We start from the raw sequence: 17,378 nt of genomic DNA, 5'->3' as shown, positions 1-17,378 counted from the left end.
ATGAAGTTTATTTATATACAATATATACATATATACAAAGAAACTGGTGTAATTCATCTATATTTTTATATTCTTGCAACGATTAAAACCCATCAGCGCTGTAAAACTAAACAAAAGGCATTTAATATAATTTGAGAGCCTATTTTCTACAGGGAGGCACTGAGACGCACTGTGATCGGGAGACTACACATGCACCGATGATCATCCCACTTCTTATCTGTTGTTCTTTCGGCGCTTGGAGTGAAGCAAAGCCCATAACGACCTCATTAGTCTCAGTCACGACCCAAAGTCCCCCCCGGCACCCCCCGCGGCCCCCGACAGAGCAGCAGTGTTTGGCTGTCGCTTTAAGACCGATTTCCCCTCATTGTCGTGAGCAGGAAGAGAGAAACGAAAGCAGAGACCGAGAGGAGGGGGAGGAGAGAGGGGAGGGCAGGGGAGGAGAGAGGGGGGGCGCGACGCATTTAAGCCCGATGCCGCCGTCGCGCACTGACGGTGACCGCGGTGCTTCACGACGGAGGAGCGCGTCACCAACACGGACACCCGGTCCCCCCACGCACCCCCTCCCCTCCCCACGCCACAGCGTCCCGTTCGATCGGAACGACCGTGCAGTCCGCAAAGTTTAAAGGGGAAAAAAAGACAGTTGAGAGACACAAAAGTGTCCCCTGCGGGTTATTGCCTCAGGAAATGGTGACAGCGTGTCCTCCATCACCGCGCAGCAGCAGCTTGTACCGCGTCGTTGTCTCGTCTCGCGGCCGTTTCCACGGGACCTGCACCGGCAATTGATTGAAGGCTGTGCGAGCAGGTGCGACGTGTCGTGGCTCCGGGGGGCCCCGCAGGCAGCTCAGCAGGTACAGCCGCTACAACAACAAAAAAAAGAAGCCTCCTCGCGATCCGGCTGGACATCAGCGGACATGGCATCCGCTATAGAGAGGAAGACGATGGAGGCAAACGAGTAAGTAGCGCATGATCCGGCAGATGCGTTATTTCTGTTCTGATGTTGGGAAGCACGCGTTATCTGACAGCAGGACTCGTGCGCGTGGCTGACGGCGCGCTGATCAGGAATGTCCCGCTGATAAACGAGAAAAAGGGATCATGCTCAGAGGTTTAATGCTGCAGGCTGGCTGCTTTTCTGTTTAATTTATCGCCTTTAAGGCTTCCAAGATGTGTTTCCACCGTAAAAGCAGCTTTCCGCTACCTGATCAGTGACACTTTACTCAAACACTTATATAGACACATTTGATTCAAGTGGAATAACCAAATAGTATTTGTAGGGATTTTATATGATGCACACAATATTTACATATAGGGAAAAACATGAAGGTGTGTTTGAATGTTGTCTAAAATCATCATATGGTTTTAAAGATGAGTTGGAACAATCTGCAACACAAAACGTATATGACTAGGATGAATATAACAAGCTTAAACCTTCCTGTTTGGGGGAAAACAAGAGGAACATTGGACTTTAAGTGGTTTATAAAGTATAATTTGTTTTGTGGCTACAGTTCTGTATTTAACATCCAATGGCTCCCTCAGGTGGACAGCAGCCAACTGCAATTGCACAAGTTCCCTCCAACAGTTTAGAATGAGTAGACTAATAAATGACGATTCAAGATCATGGCTGTGCTTTAAGCTCAAAATATAAACCCGTTAACGCACATTTTAAATCCTTCCCAGGTAATTAAGTTATTTGAGAAAACAATATTTTGGTGTATATGTCCTAGAGTGTCAGATGTTCTCATCAGTGCTCTTTGTCATCCAGCGAGCCGGTGGATGAGGTTCTCCAGATGCCACCGTCTCTGCTGACGTGCGGTGGGTGTCAGCAGAGCATCGGTGACCGATTCTTCCTGAAGGCCATCGAGCAGTACTGGCACGAGGACTGCCTGAGCTGCGACCTGTGTGGCTGTCGACTCGGGGAGGTGGGCCGACGCCTCTACTACAAGCTGGGAAGGAAATTATGTCGGAGAGACTACCTCAGGTTGGTCCAACGTTGTCCTACTATGAGGATTTAATAAATCCGTTGGATAGTTACTGAGACCAACATGTATATGTCTGTGTTCCTGATATATATGTATTCACTGCACTTCTGCTGGTTGACAATAACAAACTTTTAACCTTAAAGGTGTGTTGTCAACAATCTTACTCTGTTTTTATTCAAGTTTCATGTTCTCCATCGAACCTTCTCATCCATTTAGGCTTTTCGGTCAGGACGGTCTCTGTGCTTCCTGTGAGAAGAGGATTCGAGCGTTTGAGATGACGATGCGCGTGCGGGACAAGGTTTACCACCTGGAGTGCTTTAAGTGTGCCGCCTGCCAGAAGCACTTCTGCGTGGGTGACCGCTACCTGCTCATCAACTCAGACATTGTGTGCGAGCAGGACATCTTTGAATGGACCAAACTCAACCACAACAACATGATTTAGCAGAATGAAGAATGTCACCCTGCCTTTTTCCTCTTAAAGGGGAATAAACCATTGAGGAAATGGACTTTGTGTAGCCTTTGCAGGCATTACACTGTTAAATTATGTTCCAGAAAGGAGAGGCTACTCCTCTGCATTGCTCCCTGCTGGAGACAAATGTAAACTGAACCAGCAATGACCGAAAGCTTTTAATCATAGGCTTCATCCTTAAATGCAAAGACGAAAACGTAAATACTGCAATACTTAAACATGCAATAATAGTTGTTTTTTATACACTGGAATTTTATCTTTAGCAACGAACAAACTCAAATCTTTGTCAAATTTATTTTAGTCCAACACTGTTTAATCAGGTCAGACGTATCTGTTAAATTTTGTGTTTTTTTTTTTTTATGATTCTTAATTTCCTGAGAAATGAGATATGGTATTAATTATAGTTAAAATAGATACTTCTTTAAAGGAGTTGTTCCATTTAAAATCAAAGTAAATGTCAATTATATAAATTCATTTATTATTGGAAGCTTGAATTCTCCCTTTGTTTAAAATCGTACGTTTCCTGCGGACAACTTTCATGTTTGGATGTTTAGTGAAACCGCTGGACTGACTATCTAAATATCTGTTGTTCTCTTCAGACAATCTCCCCAGGCAAACAGATTTATTTATAAAAGCTTTTAATTCATTAGGAATTAACAGACCTGTAAATTGTTTCAGGGTATGCATGCGATACGCATTCCCTTTTGAAAGGTCCCTGTCAGATTGATTGTGCTGCGTTGCCAGGTGGAAATAGAGGCGCCCTCTGGTGACCAAGGGATCGCATGCAAAACTAATGTTACTGACTTTGGAGATGTGTCTTTTTGTAACGGATACACCACGCCGGACATGCACCATCGACTTTTTGGACATTTACTATTGAATAAATTTCAGAGAATTTGGAGAAACCGTTTTAATCTTTGCCGTAAGTGTCCTTCTGGGAGTTTCATATAAATCAGAAATCTGTGCATTAAAAAGTAAATTAACTCGCAGGATGCGCATAATACACAGCACATTTGAAATGTACTTGGTCACAGTGTAACTAAGATGACCCTGCTGTGGGAGTGTGTCGTAAAGGGACACTGACGTGCAAACATAAGGAAATCAAATTTTGAATGTTTAATAGCCATTTATTTTTACATTCCATTCCATGTAATCTAGCTGATGCTTTTATCCAAAGCGACTAACATTGCATTTTTAACCCATGGTTTTACATTTTTGCACGGGGAGCAGTTAGGGGTCAGGTGTCTTGCTCAGGGACACTTCGACCTGGGACATGGAGCAACCAGGGTTCGAACCCCTGGTGCACCCTCTCTACTCCATGTGCCGCATTTTGACGACACGCATTTTTTCATTTTCTGTCAGTAGAAAGTAGAGCGGGTTATAATGGTCCACCAACTGCAAAACAACAAAGTACTATAAAGGTGCAGATAGTGAATATGAAAGTGGGACACAACTATATCCTTTAAGAGAATATAGAATAACAGTATTTCCTTATGAAGTGGCGCGCTAATAGATTTTACTTAATTAATTCCAACCATCCATTTGATAATATATTAATCATTTATCGTTGTACTTTTGCAGTGGTCAGTGAGAGCTGCTGAATATTATTCTGTTTTCTGTTACATCTTATTGCAAATCCAATATGGGAGCCAGATTTTTATTCAAAATAAACTTTCCTAAAAGGGCAAAAAGTGCGGATAATAGAGAGAGAAGCGAAAGAAATGGATTTTAATGACTGCATGATGTTTTTTGGCCAAATCATTCACTGTCTCTGGCTTTTCCCCTTATTGCTGCCTGTCTTCAAAGCCAGTGTTTCTACGTCTGCCAGCCGTCAACTAGCTCTGAGCTCGCCACAAGTGCCCGTCGCACACCCCCTGCCATCCCCAGTTATCTTTACAGACATAAACCCAATAATTGAAGCCATGAATTGCGAATGGGTTTGAGGTTGTGAGCGAAGGCGCCTGACCACACCGTGTTAGCGGCGGAGAGGATCAGCCTGAACTGGCATTGTAAAGTGGGTGAAGAATGCGATAGTCAGTTTGCATCAAAGACAAAGGAGAAAAGGAGGAGAGGGGGGGAAAGTGAGATAGCAGAGCACAGAAGCTTCAGGATGATGCCTGACAGCACTTTATTCATAGATGAAGGAGACCCACCCAGGCTGACATGACGTTTATGCTGAAAAAGATACTTATTGGCAAACTATAACCCACAATACATATGAGAATACACTGCAAAAGGCACACAGAGGGATGCTGGGCCTTTGCTATTTTGGAGGTCTGCAGATTAAAGGATCATCAGTGTGGCATTAGGTAATGCTTGAGGAATGGCTGTAAAGAAAAAAGTCCTACACGGTGGTCTCAACAACAAATCAAGGCGAGATATGTGTTGATAATGAAATATGGTAACTACATAAAAGGAGAGTACTGGAAGCAGCTCTGTAAACTACATTGTCCTTTGGTGACATTTTACTTCCTCTTTGTTTGTGAGTCTCACAAACCACAACACTGTAAAATAATTCAATTCATGACTGTCAAACCTGCCAATTTCTTTTCTTCAAATATGTTGTTTTCTGGCAGCATTAAAGAGAATAACAGACGTGCCGATAGACGACCAGACAATGGTCCTGAACCCAAATGCACAACTGCTCAGACGATGTTATAAAATAGTTTATTAACAAAAGGCAGCAAATGTAAATCACTCTTAGAGGAAAAAAAAAAAACTATACTAAATCTAAGAACAAAAGGATGTAGAAAATAAACACTATAAGCTGAAAAGGGAATCAACATAAAGCGAGCCTGAACAAGGTACAAAAAAAACGTAGCAAGACTTGACGGTGGACATTGGTACACGCAGGGTTCTCTGTGACATGGGACAAGATAAACTGGCACAGGACAAAGGGAGACGCAGACAATATATCCACACAGGGTAAGGGCACAGGTGGAGACAATCAGGTGCAGGGCGGACAATCGGACCGGCACACAGGGGGGAAGAGCAAGTTGCTTTAAACGAGAGGAAGATTAGTTTTCAAAATAAAACAGGATATCACGAGACAACATTGACAAGCGACAACCTGATTAACACCGCTTCTTGGACAAGACATATTCAACCCTTTTTATTCGGGCCATTGTCGTGGCTTTATAGATTGGCAATATCTATAATAATCTCTCCACAAAGAGTCCGCTGAGTTTAATGAGACTTTGAGAGAGTTGAGGGGATGCCAGGTCTCATCTCACGACATTCACACACACACACTCACACACACACACACAACACACCGGCGTACAGAGACCCACAGCATCGGCCAAGCGGCCTGCTCTCCTCTGTTGCCCTGCGGGCTGAGCTTTGCCAGAGCACTGCCCTGACTCGATGAAGCCCTGTGCCTCTTGTGTCATCCCCACCAGCTGTACGTACACAAGGCCGGGAGTGCAGCGCTGTGTTTGTGTGCACCGGGGGAGGCCTGTTTCATCTCCGGTGCTCACGTCACAGCAACCCTGGACGGGCACACCTAAAAACATCCAGCTGTGGGCATGAGGGTGAAACCACCACGGCCCTCGTTTTTATCAAACTGTTCACCCCACTGAAACAGCCACCATGCAGGGACCTCACTCTGCTGCAGTGTGCGGGGTGAACAGCAGATGGCAGTTCTGGTCCAGGTAGACGGGGAAAATGCTCAAGAAAAAAGGTCTGTATCCCCGCATCTGTAAAATAAGTGACAGGCCGATTAATGGAAAGTTGGCCTTCGAACTGATGCCAGTTCAAGAAAAGATTAATCAATGCTGAACTGAAACCGAAGAGCCATATTCAAAGCACTACAGACATGACTGTGCGAGTTCAACGACACCTACAAAGGACTATGCGGTTGAACAATTATCTGCAGCACCACGGTGATAAATCACAGGGCAGCCTGTCAATGTCAAACCCGTCCGACAAAATGAGTCAAGTGCTACTGATCGTGCCCGCTTTGGGTTTCACACTTTATCATATGCAGCTAATTGGGAACATATTCAGTCTGTGGTCCTGAGAGATGTGCCTGTCAGGACTCACATTCCTGGTCCGATTCCCTGATAGCCCGTAGCGCCCGCTGTTTGGGTGGAGGACGGGCTGTGGAGTTTCGGGGGATGTGAATTGAATTGCACATTCAGAGGTGGATTTGTGAGTTATACGTGTGCATCCTTTAGCTCTCGATTAAATATGTGCTGAGGATTTATTATGTAGGAGACCTCTGGGGCCTCGGGAAAACTCCATCCCAACTTTTTTGCCACCATATATTTTTTCTCTTACTACCTCGCACAATATTCCCCTACTTCTTGCATCTACCTTCCCATCAGCCTGGTTTATAGATGTGTGATCTGATTCTGTTATTATTATTATTATTTTTATTGGTTCAGACTCAATGCCCGCAGGCTCCTATATCAAAGAGACCAAAGGTAGTAGAAGTATTAACTTTGTTCTCCTAAAACAAAGGGGGGAAAATAGAAATACTCATATTTCCTTTTTTTGTCAGATCATTTGATTTATTGATTGCTGTTCACAATTTCAGCAAATATAATATACAGATTTTTAAAGATTACTGACCCCTACATTTAAAGAATCAAATATAAAAGTACTCAATGCATTGAAACATTCCCTGTTATACATCTTTTTATTGATTAATTCATCGTGCATTAATTAATGAGCAGCCTTTTACTTTTGTAGTTGGTCAAGGTGGTGCTAATTTTAAAATTGTATATAGTATAGTTTAATAATAATTAAATAATACTTTAATTAAAAAAAAAAAAGATCAACCATGTTTTGTATGTAAAATCTTAACTCGTAGTAACTGTATCTCTCAGATACGTATGTGAAAAGTATCATACGTCGTCCTGAACTGTAGTGGAGTGGCAGCACACCGTGGAGTGAACGGGAATAGTTCTGGTGGGTATGCCTCTGGGCCCGCTTGCTGAATGTTGTACGGGGAAGGTCGATACCACTCGCTGAACACATGACACGAGCAGTTGGTTAGCGTAGCTTAGCAAAAACCTAAAACAGGCGGAAACAGCTGGTCTCACTGACACCAGTTTCTAATTTCCTAAGATGTCTCTTTGTTACATTCCTGCACTGCTGAGGCGGGTTGTCTTAACGCATCCACTGACACACCATTGCAGTTATTGCTTCTTTAGATCTGCAATAATAAGAGATACACGTGTAATAAATCAGTTTTGAGACAATCTAGGGGGTGTTTTTAACATATTTCTTTGCCCATACACCTTATTTCACCCCCCCCCCCCCCCAACCCCTAAAATGATCCACACATGTTGAGCCGTGCTCCTAGCTCCTGACGAACCAGCTACAACATACAAGGCTCTGTCCCAAGACCTGCATCAAACATGCTTCGTATGGGTTGGGTGTTAGGTGAACAATTTATTTTCCTAAACTGACAAGCAGCAATATTGAGGAATAATAACTGCTGGATGTCAAGACCACATATCATGGTTTAGGAACTGCAATAATGGGTATCATGTGTTTTATAAGTTCAAAACCGCTGACTAGTCGTACTTTCGTGGATGAATAACAGAATGAACTAACGTGACAAACAAAATATTCTTCTTGGACTTGCTGTGACCTTGAGTGAGTGGATAAGGTGTTACAGGTTAAAGGTGAGCTTTGACTGTGCTGCAAACAGAGAAAATGTCTCGTTATAAAAAGTAACCCTGTCTCCTTGAGTGGAAAAATGATCATATTACATGAGTGTTTCTATTTTACATGTGAATATATTTAGTGATTTATTCTTGATTTCTTTTCATTCAACAATCTCCATCTTCTTATTAAAACACACCTTCATGTATTTCATGACCACATCAATTGAGACCTTTTATTTAGATGAGCTTTAAAAAAGACCCCCTGTTATGAATCTAAACCTGACTTCCACCTCCTTCTCATCAAACATCAGTAAAAAGCCAGACTGTAAGCAGACCGTGGCAGCGTATTTCTCTTTCAAGCGATCATTGATGGAAACTCCAATTAAGGTGGTGGAAAAGGTGGCTAGTGCTTTTGAAAGAAATCAGTGCAGATGTGCAGGTAAGTGACCATGCGGCAAACTTGCGGCTACACGCTATGTGCAATTTCCGTCTCTAATTGGACTTCCCACGCAATGCCTGCTTTCAATCATCGGGGAGGGCCGGCGAAGCAGGCACACGGCCGCGATGCTGGACCACGGCTGGACCGGTCGTGAAGAACTTCAGGACAGAAATTCACTGGGCACGGATTTTAAATAACACATGTACCGACTTTGTTTGGCTGTTGTTAATAATGGAAAAAGTAAAAATACGCCAACAAAGCACAGCTTTAAGATTGTAGCTGGTTGAGCTGTGGCCATTGTGAATTACATCCTGGGTAGTTTCATGCATCATCTAAATCCTGTGATCCTATTTGTTGATTCATTCATGAGTAGATAAAAAAATAATTTTGTAAGTAAGTAATTGGTCAAACATTTGAAGGATCGGGGTTACTTAATGTGATAAATGGGTCTGAATACTATACATTGAGGAGGTCCCCCCTGTTATCTGGGATGAGCCATATATATATATATATATATATATATATATATATATATATATATATATATTTGGATATGTATTACCTAACAAACTCTACATCCATACTAAGTAGAGAAATTTGTTGCCAGATTTATCATTTATGTAAAAAATTGTTGCCCTAAATCAGTTTTATGTGTGAAATCCTGTGAGAATTACTAACCAAATAAATGAAGTAGAAGAAAAGGAGAGAAGTTGGAAAGAAAAGCACACAAAGGCAATTCCGTTTAAAAATGTACTCATGTACAGCACTTGAGTTAATACTTTCCATCCCTGGCTTTCGTCAATGGAAGTTTTGTCTATGATTCAAAAAGACACTTTCTCCAACTGTTGAAGCACGGCGGGGAGTTGCCACCCACCGCCACGTTCGAGCTTCATAGATCCTCTACACCTGTTGGTCCAAATCTTCACTTTAATTCCTAAATCCTGGCAATGGCATCCTCATTTAAGAATCTCTCTTTTCCTTTGCATGTCCTCCCTTGCAGAATTGCTTCACCTGGAACCAATCTGTAACACAATCAAAGTGTCCTGACATGAAAGCTCAGTTCCTTCCTTTGATACTGCATTTCTCTCCACACTTCTTCTTTTCTCTGGTGGCTCAAGCAGCCATGTCTGGAAAAAAAATCAGTTATAAATAGAGACTCAGTCACTAGGCATTATGCAAATATCCTTGAAACAATTCACTGGTGCTCTGGCTTTCGCGGACAATAGAATAGACCCTATGTCTAAAATGAAGCTGTACATAAAAATAAGGGCCTGGCTTGTTGGGAAACTGGGAGTACCGGGCTTTGAAGTAATACAATACAACTAAGAAAAAACGATTGTGCCAAAGCGAGCAAGAGCCAGTTTTTAATTAAATAAGAAGCGTGAAATGTGGAAAAGAAGAATGTAATTTGACTTTTCTTTTCAAAGCCTACTCTGTGTCCTCATCGTTGGACTGCAGTCATCCATCCTATGCGTTGATTGCAGCTTCTGGACGAGTTGATGCTTACAGTTTGTGTGTTGCATGCTTATCAGTCATCCCTCTCGGCTTTAGAGTGTGTGCAGGATCGCAGGGTGATTAAACTAATAGCAGCCTTTTGAGAAGTCCGGGGGGATTTACTCCTGAGTCAACATGCCAGACCCCATTTCCTCCTCCCTCCTTGCTGCCTCTCAACACCCAACTGGCTGCAGCCACAGTGCATCTCCACACGGATCTTGTATAGATTGAGAAAACCTAGGAAGTGACCCTGCACAAGGCCTTAGGTCTACACAGGAAATACGCTAATATGACCCATTTCTCCAAAATAATATGTAATTTACTTGAAAGTCTAATGAATAATTTGCTTTTTTAATTCTGATGATAGATATAGATACATATTGCTACCACATTCTACCAGGAGAAGTAATTTTACACTATAATGGTGCTTGTATATATGCAATAAAAGCCCCAAATAGCATATCTTTATGTAAAGAGTCTGTTTTTCATATTAATTTAATTAAGCTTGCATTTTTTGCTTTAATAATATGAATATGTTTGGGATTCTTAATACAAAAAACAAGCAACCTGAATATGTCAACTTGCACAATATGTGATCTACAGATCCTGGTGGGACACCTGTTACCCTCAGAGTTGATGGATAGATTAAAGAAAGTGCTAAAGAATCGTCTTCATGTCGTGGCAGCCTGCAGCAGCTGACATGTTGGTAAGATGCACAGATTCCTTTTTACACATCTCAATTATTAAGTGTTGGTGATCGCTTGTTCAGGGCTGTGTTTTATTTGACAACAGAAAGGTTCTCTGCTTCTTCAGTCTGGCAAAATAAGCTTTTGGAATTCTTTGTTGTTGTTCAAGGCGTCACAGCTGCTGCATTGAGATATTGAATAACAATGTTTGACTCATTGTCTTAACTCTTCTGTACCGAAATGGTTTGTTGGAAAATTTTTAAAAATGCTGTTTTTGATCTTTGTATTCACAGTGGTACTTTCCCAAGACGTCCAAAAGAGGAGATAAAGACGTTTGTCATCCTACTAATATTTGACAAGTCTTGTTTTAAAACTTCCCACGAACAACAACACAGCGGCCGTTATGCAGCCTCCAGTGGCTCAGTGGAGACAACGTATGCTGCTTCTCCATGTGACTTTAATTGAGTGATTAGATGTAATTCAATAAGCAATCGAAGGGCAATGCGCGTGAGTTTGAGGCGTAAAGCTAAAGAGCACTAGTGAGTGGGGCCTTTGTCCTTGACCCTCCATCTTGCTGCTACCTTTCAGGCTAAATCACGCGGACTGATCGGCCTCTGGCCAAAACCCCAATGTGGACCCCTCCACTCTAATTGTCTTGAGGCCACCAATTTCAGGAGCCACAGGTTTAGTGCTCAGGCTTGCCATGTCTTGTGTTCGCCATACGAGTTACTTTAAACTGGGATCTTTAAACTGGGATCAACATCACAAAAACCTGCCGGTTATTATTTTCAGAATTACAAAAAATCCCTTTGCTGAGATACTCTGAGATACATCAGCTAACTCTAATTCGGCGACTTGACTGCTTTCAACAACAACAGAAGAAAGTTTCAAATTCAAAAACATCAGGATTGTGAAATTACTCTGAATTGTGACACAACTTATCCCAGTTTGAAACGTTACCCCTGCATGTGGACCCATTACCCCCTGCAGCAGCTGTGTACTGTCAATCTGCCACAGCTCGTGCATATTTGGCAGGAAATAGCTGGCATTATAACAGAGAATATAAAAATGGCCCGTTTCATAGTTGTATGATGCAATGAAATATTCCATAAATTACTTCAAGTCAGCTAATTCTCAGAGTAAATCAAGCTCCCTTGAGGAACTGAAGTCTGTGAAATAAGGCTCATTACTAAACGTAAGGGACACAGGACCTCAGTGGGATTACCAAGTCAGGGCTCGTTATAAAACACAAAAGCAAATGTTAATCTTGAATCCAGGGTTTTGGAAATGTCAGAAAATCCTTCATTCGGGTAGCTGACTTGTGGAAGCAATCTTAGCAAACGTGTGTGTAGACATTTGTATCATTCAACATGTGTCTTTAATGCGTGGTCTGCTCACTTGCCAACTGTCATATTGTTAAAGAGAGAATACACCCTCTTGGATTGTGCCAAGGAGGCCCATAGATTTACAGTAATACCCTACAACACGATAGTGAGCGCAGAGGCTTGGAGGGCAGTCAGCAGAGGCCCTGTTCTAAGTTATATGTTGTAAAACGTTGTTACTATAATGGTTACAGACTCCTGGAAACAATGGTGACTACTACAGCTGACTCAGATCACATCTGAACCCACAAATCATAGTTAGGTCAGCGCCTCGTGCAGTGTGTTTGAATGGGCAAAGCGAAGTGGGGCTGCAATCGACCCTTAGACACTATACATCATATCTATGACTGTTTTTAATGTCAAATTCATTCATTACCTTGATAAATGAGACAGGACTTTCAAGTCTTACAAATTGTTGCATTCTTTTTTTGAACAGGGTGGTACACTTCCCTGTGTTTCCACAGAATAAAGATAATAAAAATGACACTGTGGGCAAACAAATACTAGGATAAAACAACCGATGAACTATAAATAATATACAAGAAACACAGATAAACCCCCAATCAAATAAGGTTAAAGCAAGTTCTAAGTACGAGCTATAATAAGTTATCATACCATTTCTTTATCTGAACAATGGATCAAATGGAGTCACATCTAGTGATGAACTCAAAGGTAAGTGGCCAAGCTGCGGGAACATGTGCCCTTGGGACGCCCCCCAACGCGGCACTGATTGACTTATTGTGTGTGTGACCTCCTAAAGGCATCTTTAGGTCACACACACAATAAGGCATCTTTTCCCCAGACTTTGCCCCCCCCCAAACAAATAAAAGAATCAAACACAACGGTAGAAGGGGACAAGTGGGACAAGTGCCAGAGAACGGATGTCGCATTACGCAAAGTGAGACACTGGCAAGGCTGTGAACCAACGTTGTCCTGTGGTGGGGGGCGAAGAAGACACAGAGCCATTTGAAAGAGGACAAGGCACTTGTTCAACATGTGTTCTCAGAAATTCAGTGCAGGGAGCATGACTCTTATTATAACGCCATCTGAATGTGCTCCTTTCTTGTCTCAATGAGGACATTCCAGGCAATTAGGAGGATGAGTACAGCTTTGTTTGTCTCTTGTAGGCAACCTTGTCTGTTGGGTCAGTGAGTACCTGGAAGTATAAGACGCACATGTGATGTATCTGCATGCCACTCTGCAGTGACAACTTGACCAAATAGCAGGTGAAACTGCATGACATATCGTGTGACACAAACACCCCAAGATATCATGGGTCTAATCCTAAGGTGCAAGCAACTGAGGGCAGAGGGCTCTTAAAGTCAAGAGCTACACGGTGACCTCTATCCCCACATCCCTAGACACACATAAGGTCAGCCCCACCGGCCACGCACAAGCACACGCGCTGAAATACGGAAATTTCACATATTTATGGTCCCCAGAGGATAATGCCAAGATCGGATGAACACCTGCAGACTTAATAACAACTCCATACGCCTTGAATGTCTTGTGTTTACTGCTAGTTTGAAGAAGACCACACACTAGTGTACATGTCTGTTGAAACGTCAGAATGTTGACGTTGTCATTGTGAACGTAAGCATTTATCTCAAAGCTCTTTGTGTCCACCTACTTAGAGAGTTTCAACACAATGTAAACCAAGGAAACCAGATAAACAGAGAAAAACTGGTAAGCACAAAGGTCCAACAATAAAAGGTGCATCTTAAAAACATCATCAGTCTATTGGCCTCCGTCTGTGTAAGGGCCAGGGAGCCTGAAAAAAACCCCTTCACAAGGGGTGAGAAGGGAGAAGCAATGAGACATGTAGAGATTTCAGATGAACAGCTACTGTATGAGGGAAAACTGTCTTGAGGTAGAGCTGGAAGGAGGTATAGGTAACCTGGGACGGATCACGGCAACGATCGGGTCAAGATGGACTCTGTCCTTGTGTCACCCCTGGAAAACATGCAGGCTGGTGGGGGGAGGCAGGGTTAGCCTACCAGTCACCCACAGTGTCCTCCTGTTCAAGCGCTATTGGATTAATGTTCGCCCGAGGGTGAGAGTGGGTAGAGGCAACCTGAACAGAGGGGGGGGGGGGTCAGCCAACTGTTTCAAGTGAAAGTGGAATTTGGTGCATCTGTGTTTGTTTGTAATTGGGTGTGTTTGTGGCTGTCTGTGACATCCTGCAAAGCCTAAGGCGTACAGGGCAGAGGTTAGCCATCGTAGTCCGTGTGCACACTGTGCTTATGTCTCCAAATGCAGGCTGACTGCTGCTGTTGAACTTTGTGCATCCTCACTTTGTAAACGTGTCATCTTTTAGGTTTCGATATAAAATGTTTTTTTGTCCTGTGAAGCTGCATTTTGGCTCCTCTCGTCCCTTGATCGGCTTATCAGAGGTTATTGGGAGTGATGATATCAGCGCGACATTGATGGCAGACATTAAAGGAGCAAAAAGGTTTCTGATGACAGCTTCTCTCCTCGCCTCCACGCTCCGATTTTATTTTCTAGAGCTGGCCTCCAGTTGGATGATACATGCCGAGCTCAGCTATGGTGAGTACATTTGGACATTATGCCCAAATCACAGGACTGAGATTCAAAATGAGAAATACATACAATGTTCAGCCAATATTCAAAAATGCAACTGTGCATTGGAGCAAAACACAGACAACAGATCTCAACATTTGGTGAAATATTCATGACATGGGATAGCACAGCGCTCCAGGAATGGCCTCCCACGGCCCACCTCTGAAACTCCTGGGGTGAAAGGTTACTGCTGCGACAGTGCCGGCTCATCTGAGGATCTCTCTTTACCCCAAAAGCAAAACACCCGAGGGCAGAATGGTGGGCTTGTCAGGCCACCCCAACCTGACTCCCCAGGATCCTGGCAGGGAGGCAGAGGACCCAGGATCAGGACTCCCCCCTGCACAAATACAGACGGGGTCGTGGGTCATCTGGGGAGCTCACACAAAGCTTTCATCCCAGAGAAGCTCATTTCAGGGGAATGTCTTTCCCCAGCTAGATAGGAGTCCTCCCTGAGCCCTGTGTGGCTGGGCTGAACCCCGGATCGCCAGACATGTTCCCTCGGACCGGTTTGTTTTGTTTTGGTGCTGCATCTCTGCGCACATTGCTTCGTCTGGTCCCGACACCGCTGTGGGAAGATCAGGCCGGGTCAGCACACACATGGTGCTGCGTTACAATGCAAACACTCACTAAAACAGTATCAAACGGAGGCCTTGGTGAAAAAATAATAAAGTGGCCTTATTTTTGGCTGTTACTTTGCATGGTCTCGAGATGTAAGTGGTGACTGATATACGCCGTGCATTTATTTAGTTCAATGTGCTACGTACTAAACTGAATCGTAATTGCGCGGTCACACTGTTTACCATGCAAGCAGCCACCCGTCTAATTAGATGACCACATTTCTAATGGTGCACTGACATGTACCCAAAATAAGTAATCTGCTCAGTTATATGATTTACAGCTAGGATATCCGCGGATCATTATAAGCTTATTTCATTAAGATCATTATGATCAGTCCTGCAGGTCATTTGGAAAAAAAAGCCATCACGTTCAAGAATACGGTTAGGATGAGCAGTCAACATTAGTACAAATTTAACCATTTAACCAGATTCACTCCAGCCGCTGCTGGGACTACGAATAGTTTACTAGCAATCACTATCGTTTGACTGTTGGCAAGCTGAGAACAATATTAGGCCACAATCGATTCAACAATAGACTTACGATGGCTTAAATTCTTGCTCTGCATGAGGTTTTGGTAGCAAAGCACATCTTGCTTTTTCAACGGGATTTCCAAATCACAGGATATTAGTATAATAGTGGCTCATTCTCCGCGTGCTCAAGGCAAAGATGTCCCATAGATGTCCCATGCAACTATTGCTCAATGAAGACATTTAACACCGGAACTTCTTTTGGAAAACATTACCGTTGTGCGTGATCTCCTGTGATATTTGCAGCATGTGTTCACAACTGTTCAGCATCGTCCTCTGAAGTCTTCCATATGTCCCGTGTTTGAACCGTCGTGAGTGCTGCTACAATTTCTGCGTTATTAGAGCGAGGCACCGCCGTGAATATGTTAACACTGTGGAGCGACGAATGTATTCCACATTCAAGCTTGCACATGTAAAATGTTTGATCTATCTTCAGCACAATACCGTTGGAATATGAATTGGTTCCTCAGAGGTTTATAGAAGCCTTCATTTTATGGACTTTCTTTTTCTTAACGTTTACTGGATTATATTTAGCAAGGCAAGTAGATCAACACTAGTTCAGAAAGAGGGCACAAAATCTAGCTGGATATACATTGATAAAATGATGTGGGCACCCCAATGTTCAGTGCCCTTTGTCTGCTGTTGCGGTGGATGGAGGGGTACCCCTGTGTGTCTTATGACTTAACTGTCCTTGGCTAAAGCAGATATAGAGTTGAGAGATGAAGGCAGTGCAGCATCCCCTCCGTCTGGTCCTTCTTCTTCCTGTTTATCGAATTATACATCAGTACAACCGCTGCCTCTTTTTTCTTTGCCCTCATCTCGACTTAATTTGATCAGAGAATCTGCTGATGGAGTGTGTGCCCGGCTCATGTGAAACCAATTTCAAGCTACACATGAAAATCTGGTGTCTCTTTTACGCCCTCATTCTCTCTCACACACGCACACACACGTATAAATCTCAGCGGGGTTACACAAGCGCAGAGTTTGTCCTAAGGTGAGACCAAACACATTAAATACCAGGTGATGTGGCAGTGATTGAGAGCACAGCTACATTTACAATAATGTACGGGTTTGGAAAGATTAAGCTTTTATATCACATGCAACATGGATGCTCACTATTTTGTTATTACGCCGATGGATCAACGAGTTTGTTGTGGATGGATTCAGAGACCAGAGATTTAAAAGCCTTTTTTAAAATCAAGATCTTGTTCTTGAGCTGCCTTTTGCCTCAGTTCCAATGCTTCACTTTCACAACCTATAATCATTAAGTCACACATTTAAGCTATATTTTTCAAGTTCAGCCCTAATTTAGTAACAATCGCTTCCAATATGTAAATTGCAACCATTTTTGATCTTGTGAGCGGCGAAAGAAAGTTGAATCCGACTCCAAATTCAGCATCATCGGAGCCAAAAATTAACAATTTGCACTGAGAATTGGGTTTTTGTGGCCTTACAACAAGTCGTTCATATAAAGATGCAAGGGACAAATTGGTTGAAATCTGCAACCTTACAACTGACACGGCCAAATGCTGCACACTGCATCTTCAAAACAAATCACCGCATGATGTAGAAATATTTTTGCCACTGGT

General features: G+C 42.9%; 1 protein-coding gene across 1 annotated transcript; it reads left to right on the top strand.

The window, feature by feature from the left end:
• Positions 1-240: 240 nt before the first annotated feature.
• On the top strand, positions 241-3,350 carry lmo2 (LIM domain only 2 (rhombotin-like 1)). The gene is made up of 3 exons (XM_040163397.2): positions 241-952; positions 1,760-1,975; positions 2,193-3,350. The coding sequence occupies exons 1-3, from the start codon at positions 912-914 to the stop codon at positions 2,416-2,418; spliced, it is 483 nt and encodes a 160-aa protein (XP_040019331.1). The 5' UTR covers positions 241-911; the 3' UTR covers positions 2,419-3,350.
• The last annotated feature ends 14,028 nt before the right edge of the window (positions 3,351-17,378 follow it).

Source organism: Gasterosteus aculeatus, chromosome X, assembly GCF_964276395.1.
Source record: "Gasterosteus aculeatus chromosome X, fGasAcu3.hap1.1, whole genome shotgun sequence".
Taxonomy (NCBI): Eukaryota; Metazoa; Chordata; class Actinopteri; order Perciformes; family Gasterosteidae; genus Gasterosteus; species Gasterosteus aculeatus.
The sequence above is the reverse complement of the archived record's forward strand: the minus strand, read 5'-3'. Positions and strand labels throughout refer to the sequence as shown.